Genomic DNA, 14,249 nt, shown 5'->3' with positions numbered 1-14,249 from the left:
GGCTGTTGTTCTCCTCCCGCCGGGCCACCTCTCCGGGATGTGCTCCTTGTAAGTTTGTTTGTTTACTCCGTGCCTTGCGGTTGATGGGGAGACACCTCTGGGATGTCTCCGTGCAGAAATGCTGCCACTAGCTCCGGAGAGGGGGGCAGAGCAGCTGAGGCGCGTATGTGAGGGAAGGAGGCGGCAGGGATTCCGTAGCCCCTCTTCTTCCCTCTGGGGTGGGGGCGGGGATGGGCACTGGGGCTGGGGTTATTTTGGGAGCCTGCAGCAGGGCGAGATGGGCAGCCCTGCCTGCGTGTCTTTGGAGGGTGGCTCCGGGTGTGGAGGGACTGTTTTCTTCTCCCAGGTGCTGAAAGCCTGACATTGACTGTGAAGAGCCGACTCTGAAGACATTTTCTTTTCTTTTTCCTCCGCAGGAACCTTGGGGAAATTCAGCCTCCAGGTCTCTAACTCCGCAGGAGGCAGCCCGAAAACACACTCACACACGTATTTGAAATCTAAATTAAAAAGAAAAGCGGAAGAAGCTGTGGAAGCAGCAGCAGCAGCAGCAGCAGCAGCAGCAGCAGCAGCGGGAGGAGGAGGGGCTGAGGCCACAGCTGAGGCAGCAGGAGTGAGAGGAGAGGACATCCCTGTCCTGGGCTGCTGGAGGGGACTCATGGCAGATTTCGGCCGGGGGGCCGCCGGCAGCGGCGGGGGCCTGCCTACCTCCCCGGGACCTGTCCTTGGAAAGGTGGCCTTTAAAGCGGGAGATGGAGAAGGAGGAGGAGGAGGAGGTGGCGGCGGAGGTGGTGGAGGTGGTGACAGTGGCGTCAGCTTGGGGAGAGCACGCTATGACAGCAGCAGCGGGGTTTCCAACGGAGACTGCACCCTGGGGGTGTTGGGGGAAGACCCTAGGACTGGGAAGCCTATCAGCCCTTCTCGGGGAAACCACCCCAGCCTGGGGACCCCAACGGTGGGGCGAGAGAACAAGCCGGGAGGCATCCCCCGCAGGAGTAGCATTATCAAGGTAAGTGGTTTGATGGCACTGACCTCATCGTCTTCCTCGGAAGGGAGAAGGGGGCTTCTTGGGCTTTCTTCCTCCCCAGGAAGGTGGAGGAGGGGGAGACGAAAAGTAGCCCTGGGGGGTAGTGGCAGAAGGTAGCAAGCGAGATGGGGGCTTTTGACTGACCATGAGTAGGCTAGAGAATGGATGCTTTGGCTGGATGAAGGGTCCAGGGCTAGAAGCATCTCTTCAGTGTAGGAAAGACCCAGAGGAAGGGGATGGGAGTGGTTTAGTTGTCCGGAGAGGCTACATTGGGACCAGCCTGGGGGCGGGTAGTGGCCCGTTCACCTATGTGGTCCGGGGCTGCCCTTATCTGCTATTCCCTCCTTCCTGTGGGCTGCTGAAAATGCTAGCTTTTTCTAGCCAGAAGGCTTTCCTTTGCATTTTAAAGGTTTGGGGATTCTGTGAAAGCATGCCCCAGGAGCCTGACCTGAGAGGGGAGTTAGGGAGAATTTATTAAGTCTGGTGGTAGTTGCTTCTAGGAAATGGATGCATATCAGGGGATAAGGTCCCCCCAATCACAGGAAGGGATGAGTAGGTTTTGGAAGAGAACTTATACAACTATAGGCTTCCCTTTCCTTGAATCCAAAAGACTGCAGTTGGACAGGCTTGACTGGGTAGATTTGAGGCCTTCAGTTCTTTTCTTGGTTTTCTTTTTGCCTGTAAGGTAGACTTTTGTAAAGAGAAGAGAGAAGCAAAACAATACTGTTGTTTTGATTGAGAAAGGTAGAGGGCAGAGATATATTTCTTCTTTTAAAAAGTACTGTGAACAGCTCTTGAGTTCCTTCTGGTTTCATTTTAATTTTCCATTTCGGTCTGCAATGTAAAAATAAGTGTTTCTAATGCTATAAAGCAAGGGGGGAAAACCACACCATAGATAAGCACTTTCCAAAGTTATGTTGAAAAGAGGAGAAATCTCGCTTTCTGAAAATCAAGGGGAGTACAAGGACAGCCAGCAGCCAGACACAGTTAACAAGCATAGTGCCCACCCTTCCTGTCACCCAAATGATGTTTATTGTTGGCTGCTGATAAAATGAGAGGGAGGGAAGGGAGCTCTGCTGGGGGTTTGGGGTGGTGGTAGCCAGGAGAAAACAAAAATATAACCCAGCCTAGAGGGAGCTGAATTGAACCAGAGGGAGAGTCCCTGGTTAACTGAGTCTGTAAGAAATCTTCCAGGTATTCGGACCCAAGTCCAGTGAAGCTGACCATGGTGGCCACTGATATAAAAGGCAGTTGTGAGGCTGATATTCGCTGTGTCATCTATTTGGACTGTTTGTGTCTGGGTGAAGGCTAGAGAGGAAAGCTTCTGCCTTAACTACTTTGGGATTGGAGGGAGACACCAAACTAGTTTTTGATGGTGCCCAGAGCTTTTCTCTGGTATTTTTCCTCCTGGATGTTTCCATGGAAGTTCATTTGAATGAAAGCTATTGCTTTTCTTCATGCACACAGATCAATAACATTGATCGAATAATTTGAGTTATCTTTATTGGTTGTCAAATATTTGTAGTTAGGTTGGTTTTTTGTTTGTTTGTTTGTTTTTGCCTGTGAAGTTTACCTGGGTGAAATTGAGTTGAAAATACATCTAAGTTGCTGCCCACTTAATTGTTCAGCTTTGCCAGTAGTTTTGGGAGGCTGTTTTGATATCGTTTGTAGGTGAGGCTGTTTTGTTTTTTTAAATTCAAGAAGATGAGTGCCCTTTAGAGCCTACTCTTACTGTAGGGTTAAATTTGTGCTGTCCTAGTTGGATTTTTGAATCCCACTTAATTTAATAACAATGAATGGTACTTGTGCATTTATGGGAGATTATAAAAATGATGGTCATCTGATTTGGATTTGTGGGTGATTTATATGGAATGGAGACCATGTCAGTTGTGACATCCAACATAATCATGCTGACAACAGAGTGGAAAAATGGTTTAATTGTGAAACAAACTCATTTGGGGACTAGGGCTCTATTATGTCTATTAATTATATTATTCTAAAGATAATTTTGTAATTCATGCCTTCTACTTCTAGAACTCTGATCCTCTGGTTCTACAGTTCTTTTCTTTCTTTTTTTGATGAAATTAGGATAAAAAGTCCACAAAATCGTGTAAATTTTGCCTAATATGTAATTCCTTAATATTCTTCTAGGAGGATAAATTTCATTTTTTTGAATTTATTAGACTCAAATGCCTTGTGTAAATGATTATGATTTTTCTCTTCTAGGCAATTTATTTGATCCTTTTTAGTTCATCAGCCTCAGATTTTTATTCTTACATGTCAGGGGGAAGAAATCATTAAAAACTCAGAAATATTATTGGAACTTGGACAAACCAGGGACCTATCCTGGGTTTTTTCTATCTCTATATTCTTCTGGTGGTCTCAGTAGTTCTAATGGTTCAATTATCATCTTTGTTGACAGATTTCCAGATCTAGTATTAATCTCTCTTTATCTCCATTCCCAAATCACAAACTACCTAATGGATGTCCTGTAAGCATCTTAAACTCAACATTTCCAAAACAGAACTCATTCTCCCCACCTCACTCCCTCAAGTGCTGGCCCTTCTTAAATTCCCTATTTCCATAAAGACCATTGCCCTCCTTCCACTTTTGTGACCTTCAGGTCATCCTGATTCTTCCCTCTCCCTGATCCCTTATAATTAGCAAGTCTTGTTGATCCTAAAATCCCATAGCATTTCCAAATTCCTCCCCCTTTCTCTACTCCCATCCCAGCCACCCTCATACAACGCCTCATCATCTCTCGTCTAGACAAATGCAAGAACTTGGCTCTCTTGTCTCCAATCTTTTTCCTTCCTAATCATTCCCCTACAAAGCTACCAAATTGATTATCACAAAACATAGGCCTTACGGAGTCACTGTCCAAATCAAGACGGTCCAGTGACTTCCAAATGCCTCTAGGTTAAAATATAAACCCCTGTGGCATTTAAAACCATAGGCTGCCTTTACCGGCTTAATACATATCACTCTTCTTCATGTACCCTATGTTTCAGCCAAAATGGCTTTGCCCACTCCTGTTTGTGACATTCCAACTTCTAGAAGTAATAGGGAGCTAGAGAAAGTTATAGGACTGGGGAGTGTCCTAGGAATATTATTTTGTTAGTGACCTAGAGAATATTTGGAGAAGGAAAGACTAAAAGCAGGAAGACCAATTTTGAGACTGTTGTAACAGTTCAGACCAAAGGTGATAAAGCCCTGAGTTAAGGTGGCAGATATTTACATGGGGATGGATGCCAAATCCCAACTGAAATCTCCACTTCTGCAGGAAACCTTCCCTATCCCCCCTTAATTCCAATGCTTTCTCTCTTTTAATTATGTTCTGTTTACACTGTATACAATCCACTTTGTATATACTTATTTGCATGTTGTCTTCTCATTAGATTGTAAGTTCTTTGGGGACAAGGATTATCTCTTTTTTTTTTCCTCTAGGACTTAACATTGTGCCTGACAACATAGTAGATGCTTAATAAATGTTGATTGATTTATTGATTGAACGCTGAAAGGCAGAGAGATCCCGGGAGATAAGTAACAGAGACATCTGACAAATGGTGATAGTATTAGATATTAAACAAGTGTACGTTTATATTTAAAAATCATTTCTTTGGAAGCAAGTCCAGCTTTGTAGACAAGAGTGAGACTTTAGGAAAGTTAGGATGTTTCTGGCAAAGAGACAAACAGGCTAATGCCCATAGAAGAGACATCTTTAATTCATTCAACAGACATTTACTCTGTGTTTTTTTTTTTTTTTGTGGGAAGAACATATTATTAGTGGGAGTAAGAGGGATACAGAGTTTCATTAAGACACTGTGTCTACTCTCATGGAGCTTACAGTCTAGTTGTTTTTTTTTTTTAATCCCAAACTTCCACAGGTGAGCCTGACTTTCTATCTCTGATTTTTCTAAAACTGCAGACTGATAATCCCTGATATAAAGTCTGAAAGACAGGGTCTGAAGACCCTGAAAATAGTTTCAGGATTCCCTGATATTGTTGGTTTTCGGACCACTGACTTGTGTCTAGAGTTTTAGCAGAGCCAGTTTCAGGAATCTTTAGGTGAAAACATTACTTTCATTCCCCTTTCCCACAATTCACTTGATCACAATACTCAGATACACTCCCATTTTCATTTTGAAGCATGTAATCTGGCTTACTGACTCAGATGACTTCTTAGTCTTGATTCAGTTCAGTCTTTAAACACTTGAAAGAACTGAACATCAAATGTGAAGTTAAATTCTGTGACCTGCATTTAATTCTGATATTATATATGGATAATACTGAATTTAATTCAGCACATACTTCACTAGTTATTCACATCATAGAAACAGGAGATTTTTGCTCATAGAAGGGGTTAATTGAATAGTTTGGTTGGCAACTTTTTGAAAAATAGGCATTTGATACTTCTGGGTTAAATTCTTAGGGCTCCAAAAGTGAAATAGACTTGTATTTTGCATGTTTTCCAAATATATATTTTTCAATATAAAAAGTTGGCTTTAGACACTCTGGTCTTGCTTCTCCATTTACATCTTAGTGAAACTAAAATTATGCCCTGCTAGGTATTTCAGCACATGGGAGGCACTCTAAGTGCTCCTACCATAGCCGTAGCTTAAGTTCTCTCTCTAGCTGGAAATCTTGCTAGAAAGCTACAAATACAGACAGAGAGCTGGAAATTAAGTAGTATTACTATTTCTGGCAGCCAGTGAGCTCACTGGCAGAAGAATTCTAAAACTGGCATAACCAGCCAGCTTTATAGGAATTGGCCACTGATGGTCAATCGGGCATCATGGTAAAGTTAGAGGCAGCTGTTACAGAAGAATTCACATTGACTCTAGAGCCAGAGGACCTGGGTTCAAATCTCAGTACTTCATGGGTGACTTTGAAGCAAAATATTTAAGACTCTGGGGGCCTCAGTTTTCTTATCTGTAAAATGAGTGTTGAACAAGAGGATACCTTCAAGATTTCTTCTAGCTCTAGTTCTGCTGATTCTAAATTTAGAGACTATTTAATGGGGGGGGGGTGATATGCATTAGGCTTTTGCTCAAGAGGCTTGAATGGAGGTAGGAGCGGTTTTCCTTATCTGTCTGACCTTGTATGGTCATGATGGTGGGATTATGGGGTCAAGGAAGAGCTCAGGTGCAGCTGAGTCCACTGATAGCTTCCTATTTTAGCTCATTAAAAATATAGCTAATTAGCTAGTTTTAGCTGATTAAGTGGGATGCTCGGGAGTTTCTACCTGCTCTCTGTGGCCCTCTAAATTTTGGGGTCCCAGGGAGAAGCTCTGGTCACCATGCCTTAGTGATGGCTGCTCTCAGAATTTGCTTTAGTATAACTATAAGTTATAGAATTATAAGCCTACCAGTTTTCTTGCTATTTTTCACACATGACAACCCCATCTCCCTTTTTTGGGCCTGTCCCTTATACCTGGAATGTTCTCCTTCCGTTCTGCTGTTTCTCGGAATCTCTGATTTCCTTCAAGACTCAAGTCAAGCACCCACTTCTGCATACACCAATTCCTGTGTGAGGTCTTTTCTGGTTCCCCTAGCTTCTAGTGCCTCCCTTTCTCCCCCCAGGTTGCCATGTTTGTCTCAGATTCTTCTTCTATAAAATGAGCTAAAGAAGGAAATGGCAATCCATTATCTTTGCTAAGAAAACATCAAGTCTGGCCTCAGACACTAGCTGTGTGACTTTGGGCAGGTCATTTAACTCTATTAGCTTTAGTTTCCTCATCTGTAAAATGAGTTGGAGAAGGAATGGCCCACCATTCCAGTATCTCTGATCATAAAGGGATCACAAAGAGTCAGACATGACTGAAAACAATCACAACAGCTATAAAAGCGCATGTCCGTTGCCTCTGTAGAACGTATGTCCCCTGGAACCAGGACCTTTTAGAAAATTTTGTTTTGGTATCTCCACTGCTTATAACCCTAACTTGCAGGTGTTGAGTACTTAATAAATACATCCTGATTGATTTTTTTGATTGATCTAAAGCTGAAAGAGGCCATCTGGTAGAGTCCTCTCATTTTACAGATGAAGAAATGGGTGAAAAAGACTTGCCCAACATCATTCAGTAGCAGATGTCCGAGATGGAATTGGTCCTGAGGTCCCTAATTTCTGATCCAAGTCCTCATCATATTGCCTTTACTTTTAGCCTATGAAAATAGTCAGTCCGAATGTTTTAGACCTGAAAGCATCACTGGATAATTGCGAATCTTCACTTTACCTTTGGCTCTGCAGTATAGATCAGGGCAGAGAATTACTGGAAAGGCCAAGGAGAAAAAAGATGTGCTTAAAGAACTTTGTTCAGAATTGGGCATTCTGTTCTCCAAAGAGCGATGGACAATATTGTTCTTAGTATTGAAAAGTTCTTTCTTGCCTTTGCTTTGCCCCCTTGATTCTTTCACCAGTTCACTTTCTAGGTAGTTGAATATTTTGTTTGTAGATGTGGACAACTCAGGATCCAAGGTTCTTCTTTGCAATGTGTGTGTTGCTGCTCTCAGATCCTGGAGAGATTTTTCTTGGAATCCACCCTCCTTGAATCTGTGTGCTCACTTTCTAATTTCGGAATAACGCTGCAGGTGGGCTCAAATAGCCTCTGTTCTTTTCTTATCCTTGAGTTACCCACAGTACCCACTGAAGCAAAATAAAGCAGTATTATTAATGTCAAATATAGTTATTAAAGGAGGAAGAATAAGGGCATTGGGAGGCTCCTTTTCTGTTTGGCTTTCATAAATTTTAAGTTCAACCAATAGTTTCTCTCTCCCTTTCCCCCTTCCTTCCTCCCTCTTTCTCTCTTCTTCCTCCTCCTCCTCCTTCTCCTTCTCTCTCTCTCTCTTTTTCTCTCTCTCTTTCTCCCTCTCTCTGTCTCTCTGTCTCTCTCCCCTCTTTCCCTCTCCACCTCCCTTTCTCTCTGTCTTTCTCCTTCCCCCTCCTCTCTCTCTTTCTGCCCCTCTTTCTCTCCCACCCCTCCCACCACTCTCTGCCTCTCTGTCTCCTCTAGTTTTATTGTGAAGGACTATCAACACATTCAGCTGGTAGGCTGTTTTTTAAACCCTTATCTTCTTTTTTTATTAATTTTTTTTAACCCTTAACTTCTGTGTATTGGCTCATAAGTGGAAGAGTGGTAAGGGTGGGCAATGGGGGTCAAGTGACTTGCCCAGGGTCACACAGCTGGGAACTTTCTGAGGTTGGATTTGAACCTAGGACCTCCTGTCTCTAGGCCTGACTCTCAATCCACTGAGCTACACAGCTACCCCTAAACCCTTATCTGCTGTCTTGGTAGCAATTCTAAAATAGAAGAGTGGTAAAGCAATTGGAGTTAAGTGACTTGTCCAGTCACAAAGCTGGAGAAGTATGAGGCCAGATCTGAAACCAGGTCCTCTCAGCTCCAGGACTAGCACTCTATCTGAAGTGCTACCTAACTGCCCCGTCACTGACAGGTTTTTGGATCAGTTTAATTGTAATTTCTTCTATAATTAATTCAAGTCAATAATAAGCATTGATTAAACACCTACGTATGCTGCCTTGGACTAGGTACTGGGAATTGGGAGAAAAAAACAAACAAACAAACAGCCCCTACCCTCAGGGAGCTTATATTCAACTGGACTTTAGAGCAGGGTTAAGGAATCAGAAGAAATTTAGAATTTATCAATTTTTAAAAATCCTGTATTTGTGCAGAAACCTTTCATATTTTTGGCCTCGGTGCTGGCATGACTTTGCCACCATGCTTGGCTTCTAGTAGGCACTTAATATAAGTTTCTTGATGGATTGATGTGTACTTCCTGCTGGACCTATTCTAAAATTCTTAACTTTTGAAATATTCAGCATGTATTCTAGAGGGATTTCCCCTAGGCACTTTTAGCATATTATAGTACTTTTGAATCTGTTACATCCAGCAATTCATGAACCCACAAGCATTTATTAAACAATTCTGCAGTGCCCAGTGCTATGCTCTGCCCTGCGGAGCTAAAGACAGAAATCAAGTAGCTCCTGCCCTGCTCTCACGCACTGTGTGTGTGTGTGAATGTATATGTATGTACACACATATACTTGAGAGTATATGATATAATATATATGCTATATGTTTATAGACATGTTATTAGCCATCTGCTGTATATTTATAGGTATAATATTAACTACATGCTGTTTATAGACATTAACTATCTTCTGTATACTTATAGATACATTATTAACTATATGTGATATATGTTTAGATATTAATTATCTACTATGTATTTATAGATACATTAACTATATGCTATATATTTTTAGATATTTACTATATATTTATAGACACATTATTAACCAAATGCTATATATTTTTCAATATTATTAACTATCTGCTACATATTTTAAAATATTAACTAAATGCTATATATTTTTAGATATTATTAATTATCTGCTGTATATTTATGGATACATTATTAACTATATGCTGTATGTTTTTCAATATTATTAACTACCTGCTACATAATTTAAAATATTAACCATCTGCTTTAAATGTATAGATACATTAACTAAATGCTATATATTTTTAGATATTATTAATTATCTGCTGTATATTTATACATTAACTAAATGTGATACATTTTTAGATATTATTATCTTCTGTATATTTATAGATATATTATTAACTAAATGTGATACATTTTTAGATATTATTAATTATCTGCTGTATATTTATGGATACATTATTAACTACATGCTGTACGTTTTTCAATATTATTAACTATCTGCTACATATTTTAAAATGTTAACTATCTGCTGTATATTGATAGATACATTACTAACTATATGTTATATATTTTTCAATATTATTGACTATCTGCTGTATATTGATAGATATATTAACTATGTGCTATATATTTGATGGATATATTATTTTCCTCCCTGCTATCCACTTCTCACCCCAGAGACGCTTCCCACCCTCTCTCTGGCTGTCTTTCCCAATCAGTGAGTTCCTTCCCCAGACCACTGTTTCATGAAACATTTAGCTCATGATTACTTCAGCCCTTGTTTTCTGGACTTTTCCACCCTTTTGGCCAGTAACCTTTCTCTCCCTGTTTCCAGCTCCCTCTGAGAACATAATCTTCTGGAGGGTAGCCACTATTTTTTGGAAAACTTCTGTCTGTGTCCTTAACCCTTAACACAGTGACCCGTAAGTAGGAATCACTTAAAAATGTTCTGTCTGTCTGTCTGTCTGTCTGTCTGTCTGTCTGTCTCTCTCTCTCTCTCTCTCTCTCTCTCTCTCTCTCTCTCTCTCCTCTTCTTGTCTTCTTCCTCTCTTTAGTCCAGAATTTTTCTCAGGAGCCCAAAGGTCCTCTGGACACCTGTTTTGCTGGCTCAGTTGGAGGCCGTGTGATATGATGAAAAGATCAAAGAGTCCAGAGCGGGAGGACCTTCTTATAAAGTCTGCCATTGGTGTTGGCACTCTGGGTGACTGTGGGCAAGGTGCCAAACTTCTCTTTCTCCTCAGTTTCTCCATGTGCAAAAAAGGAGAGACCAGACTCATTGGTTTCTCTCAGTTCTAAAGGATGGGCTGCTTTTCCATTTTTTGAACCCAGTTTTTACTCCAACTAATCTCCAATGGTTGTGGGTCACTCTTGGTGGTGGGAAGAGAAAGTGACCACATGACTTGCCGACCTAGCTTAGGGAATTGTATATTACAAAGAAGAAATATTTCTTTCATGTGCAGAATTTTGGAATAATCAGGGAAGAAATAAACTTTTCATTTTAAGTCAAAGCCAGAATCTTGTCTGGTTCCAATAATGTTTGAATGGGAATGTTGGTTTGGTTCCTAAAAAGTTCTGGGATGTGTTACCTGGACAGAAATGCTCCATTCCCTTTGTACATTTGAAATGAGGTCTGAGACTACTGAGATCACTTGGGATTTGTGTGATTTGGTGGATTTTTAAATCAAGGTACAAGAGTATTACTCAGTATTGACACTTTTTATTGATCTTAGGATGGTCATTAATACTAGATTGTCTGAAAGATTGCTGGTTTTGAAGTCAGAGGCCCCGAATTCAAATCCCAATCCCTGTCGCTTATTACCTGTGTGACATAGGGCGAGTTGATTAGCTTTTATGAGCTGCAGTTTCTTGATCTGCAAAATGAGGTGATTGGACTCTTTGATCTCTAAGGTGCTATCAATTTCTAAATCTGTAATCCCTTGAACCATGATCTTAATGGCTTCTCCTGGTCTTGAAATAGAAGACTAATTTTAACTTTGGAATTTTTACTTAAGATAGCCTTGTAGGTCATCCATGATCTGGTTAAATTGAAATTCATTTGGCCTGTTGGCCTGTTGTTCTTAATTTTGGGTGCTTGGGCTATGGAGAGATTTAAGAGCAATCTATAGACTTGAATGGAAAAAAATGTTCATTTTAATTTTTAATAACTGTTGATTTCTTTTGCAATCCTATATATTTTATTTCATGAATTCAAAAGCATTGTTCTGAGAGAGTCTGAAAGTTTTTCTAGACTGCCAGAGAGGATCCATTGACACCCCAAAGGTTTAGAACCCTTGTTCCAGTTTCTATATTAGGCCACAGAGTTCTCTGATCCCCAAGTGTTGTAAAAACTTAAACTTTTTCTCCCATCCATCCTGTGTTGTTTTCACCTTTAAAAAAGAAATAATTTCATTTTTTCTGTATAAAGCACATTCATCACATGTGTGTGCGTGTGTTGGGAGATGGGGAAGGGAGCTAGGTAGGAAATCGAACCACTGATGACTTTTAGAATAACAGGAAGACTCTTGGGATCAAACTGGTGGATTTTTCTCACATTTTGTTTTCTAGTCTAGTCTTTTAGCCCATATTTGGTAGTAGCCACGGATGCTGCTTATTTCTACTATCTAATAACTCCCAGTGGAAGCTATATCCAGATTCTCTTCTGGGCATATGTACATATGGTGATTTGGAAATGGGAGCTAGATATTAGCATCATCACAGAAGGCCAGCAGCTTTGTTTAAAAAGGATTAATAATGGAATCATAGGACTTCAGAGCTGGGAGAGATCGCATAAAACCCTTTTACAGTCAGGGAGGCACAAAACCATCCTGATTAGTACATTTAGCTGTAAGCCACGGCTGAGTACATTTATTTGCATATTAGCACAACAGAATAGAAAAAATGTTATGTAATACTGCAGCATTGAGGTATTAATAGACAAAAGTGAGGTCTTTTAGATGTCTATTTTTGACAGTTTATTTTTGAATATAAGCAATCTGCATGTGTACACATTGTAAGCTAATGTATATGTTCGAGATGAGTTCTAAGGCCCCTACCTCTCAAGTGCTAAGATTCAGCCAGCAAAATCTGTGTGGTGATAGTCGAAGAACAGATGGAATTGTGGTTGGATAATAGCGATCCGATTCTCATTTAGAAGGTGCCTGCTTTCTAGTCGGAGTGTTTTCGGGACGGTCCAGTTGTGTTTTTATGAGGATCACTAGTGATTCTGTTACTCTTGACCCATTTGTGGAACCACAGAGGGAAGCTCTTTTATCTGTCTTTACCCTAGGCTATCTCAGAGCTCCCAATACCCTAGCATTTTCCTTCCTTCCTTCCTTCCTTCCTTCCTTCCTTCCTTCCTTCCTTCCTTCCTTCCTTCCTTCCTTCCTACTTTCCTTCCCTTCCCTCCCTCCCTCCTGTCTAGGGAATGTCTAAGGCCAGATTTGAACCCTGGTCCTCCCAATGTGAGGCCTGGTGCTCTGTCCACTGTGCTACCTGGCTGCCCTCCAAGTCATTCTTTTTCTAAGCTCCTATGCCCATTCCCTGGGCCTGGCCAGAGGATATGGTAAGGGTTCATTAGTATGTATCCTTCAAATTAAATCCCCTTCTGAGTTGCTCAGTGAATACTTACCTCCAATGCCCAAGCCACCAGAATCTTCCAAATGCTTTGACATGGCAAGTTTTGATACAATCCTGGATGGTGAGAAAAGCCCTTATTGACTCGGTACTTCTGAAACTCAATCTTTGAAGAACCAAAACCTTCCAGAAATATCCAATTAAACAAATATCTATTGAGGGCAGGGGCGTGCTGTTTATGGATGTTGCTGGAGTTATTTCCTCTCTCTCACTCTCACCAGAAAGGTCCTCACTGTTTTGGTCACATCCATTTCTCCTGAGGTCCTTCCTTCCAACATAAACTCATCTCAAAATACTTCCAAAGCACCTGCTCCAGGCAGAGCATATCCCCATATTAATTCTATTTGAGGACAAACACTATTGACACATTTGTCCAAAAGGCCTCCCCAGTGAAGGGCTCAGTATGGAAATCATTGAGCCCAGATTTTAAGGGGCTTTGATCCTCTCCAATCTAAACATTCTATTAAATAATAGAAGAGATCAGGGAGGGGAGAACCCCAAATTTCAGGCTGAAGGCCACATTAGAGCCATTTGAAGTTGGAGCTGAAAGGCAGCAGTCAGTAGAAACTCCTTTTTCTTTTCCCCACCCCACCCAACTCCCTCTCCCTGACCCCCCAGTTGTCATACCCAGCCCCTTTTTTAAGTTCTAGAAACCAGATAAGCCTGGCACACAGCAAGTGGGAGGCACAGGTGTTGGGAAGGGGTTGGGTTAACCATTTGTATACCATACTGAGATGTTTTAAAAATATGAGATTCCCAAAGGGGCGGGAGCTGGCTTGGAAAGGATGCAGACAGATTTTTATCTGTGATGATTATCTGGAGATTATTTTCTCTAGTGCTTCCTAGTCTAGGCAGAGACTTTTTGAAGGACCCCCAGAGGCTGAGAATATCACATTCTTCCTGACTTTTCCAGATTCACTTGGCCATCAGTGCTTTCCAGTGGCCATCTCTTGCCCCAATTCTTCCCTTTCCATCACTCACACTGAGTGGCAAGAAGTTGTTTAAAGCAGAATTTTGTTCTATCATCTTCCCGCCATTGCTGTAGAATAATCCTTCTAGAAGAAGTGCTGCCATCTTGTAGGAAGCGCTCCAATGATTAAGGCTAAGGCACAGTCTTCTTTTCCTAGACACTCCTAAAGTTGATTCACTAGATACTTTCCAAGCTTTGGCCACAGTCATTGGATAGGGCATACATCTCTGTAATGACAGGGACTTTCATTTTGTGCTTCAGTGCTTAGCCTAATGCTTGACCCAAAAACTCCTTGATTATTTAAGCAGAATATTGGATAATAGATTTAGAGCTGGAAAGGAACTCAGAGGTCATCTAGCCCAACTTTCCATTTTAAAGT

General features: G+C 41.2%; 1 protein-coding gene across 1 annotated transcript in view; it reads left to right on the top strand.

Moving 5' to 3' along the window:
• The first annotated feature begins 321 nt into the window (after positions 1-321).
• The window catches only part of PLCL2 (phospholipase C like 2), a 134,076-nt gene continuing 120,148 nt past the window's right edge, over positions 322-14,249 (top strand). The window contains exon 1 of the mRNA XM_044679562.1: positions 322-1,006. Within this exon, the coding sequence (XP_044535497.1) occupies positions 656-1,006 (351 nt within the window). The 5' untranslated portion in view covers positions 322-655. The remainder of the gene's footprint in view (positions 1,007-14,249) is intronic.

The sequence above is a fragment of the Gracilinanus agilis genome, chromosome 5 (genome assembly GCF_016433145.1).
Source record: "Gracilinanus agilis isolate LMUSP501 chromosome 5, AgileGrace, whole genome shotgun sequence".
Taxonomy (NCBI): domain Eukaryota; kingdom Metazoa; phylum Chordata; class Mammalia; order Didelphimorphia; family Didelphidae; genus Gracilinanus; species Gracilinanus agilis.
Note: the sequence above shows the minus strand (reverse complement) of the source record. Positions and strands in the feature narration are given on the sequence as shown.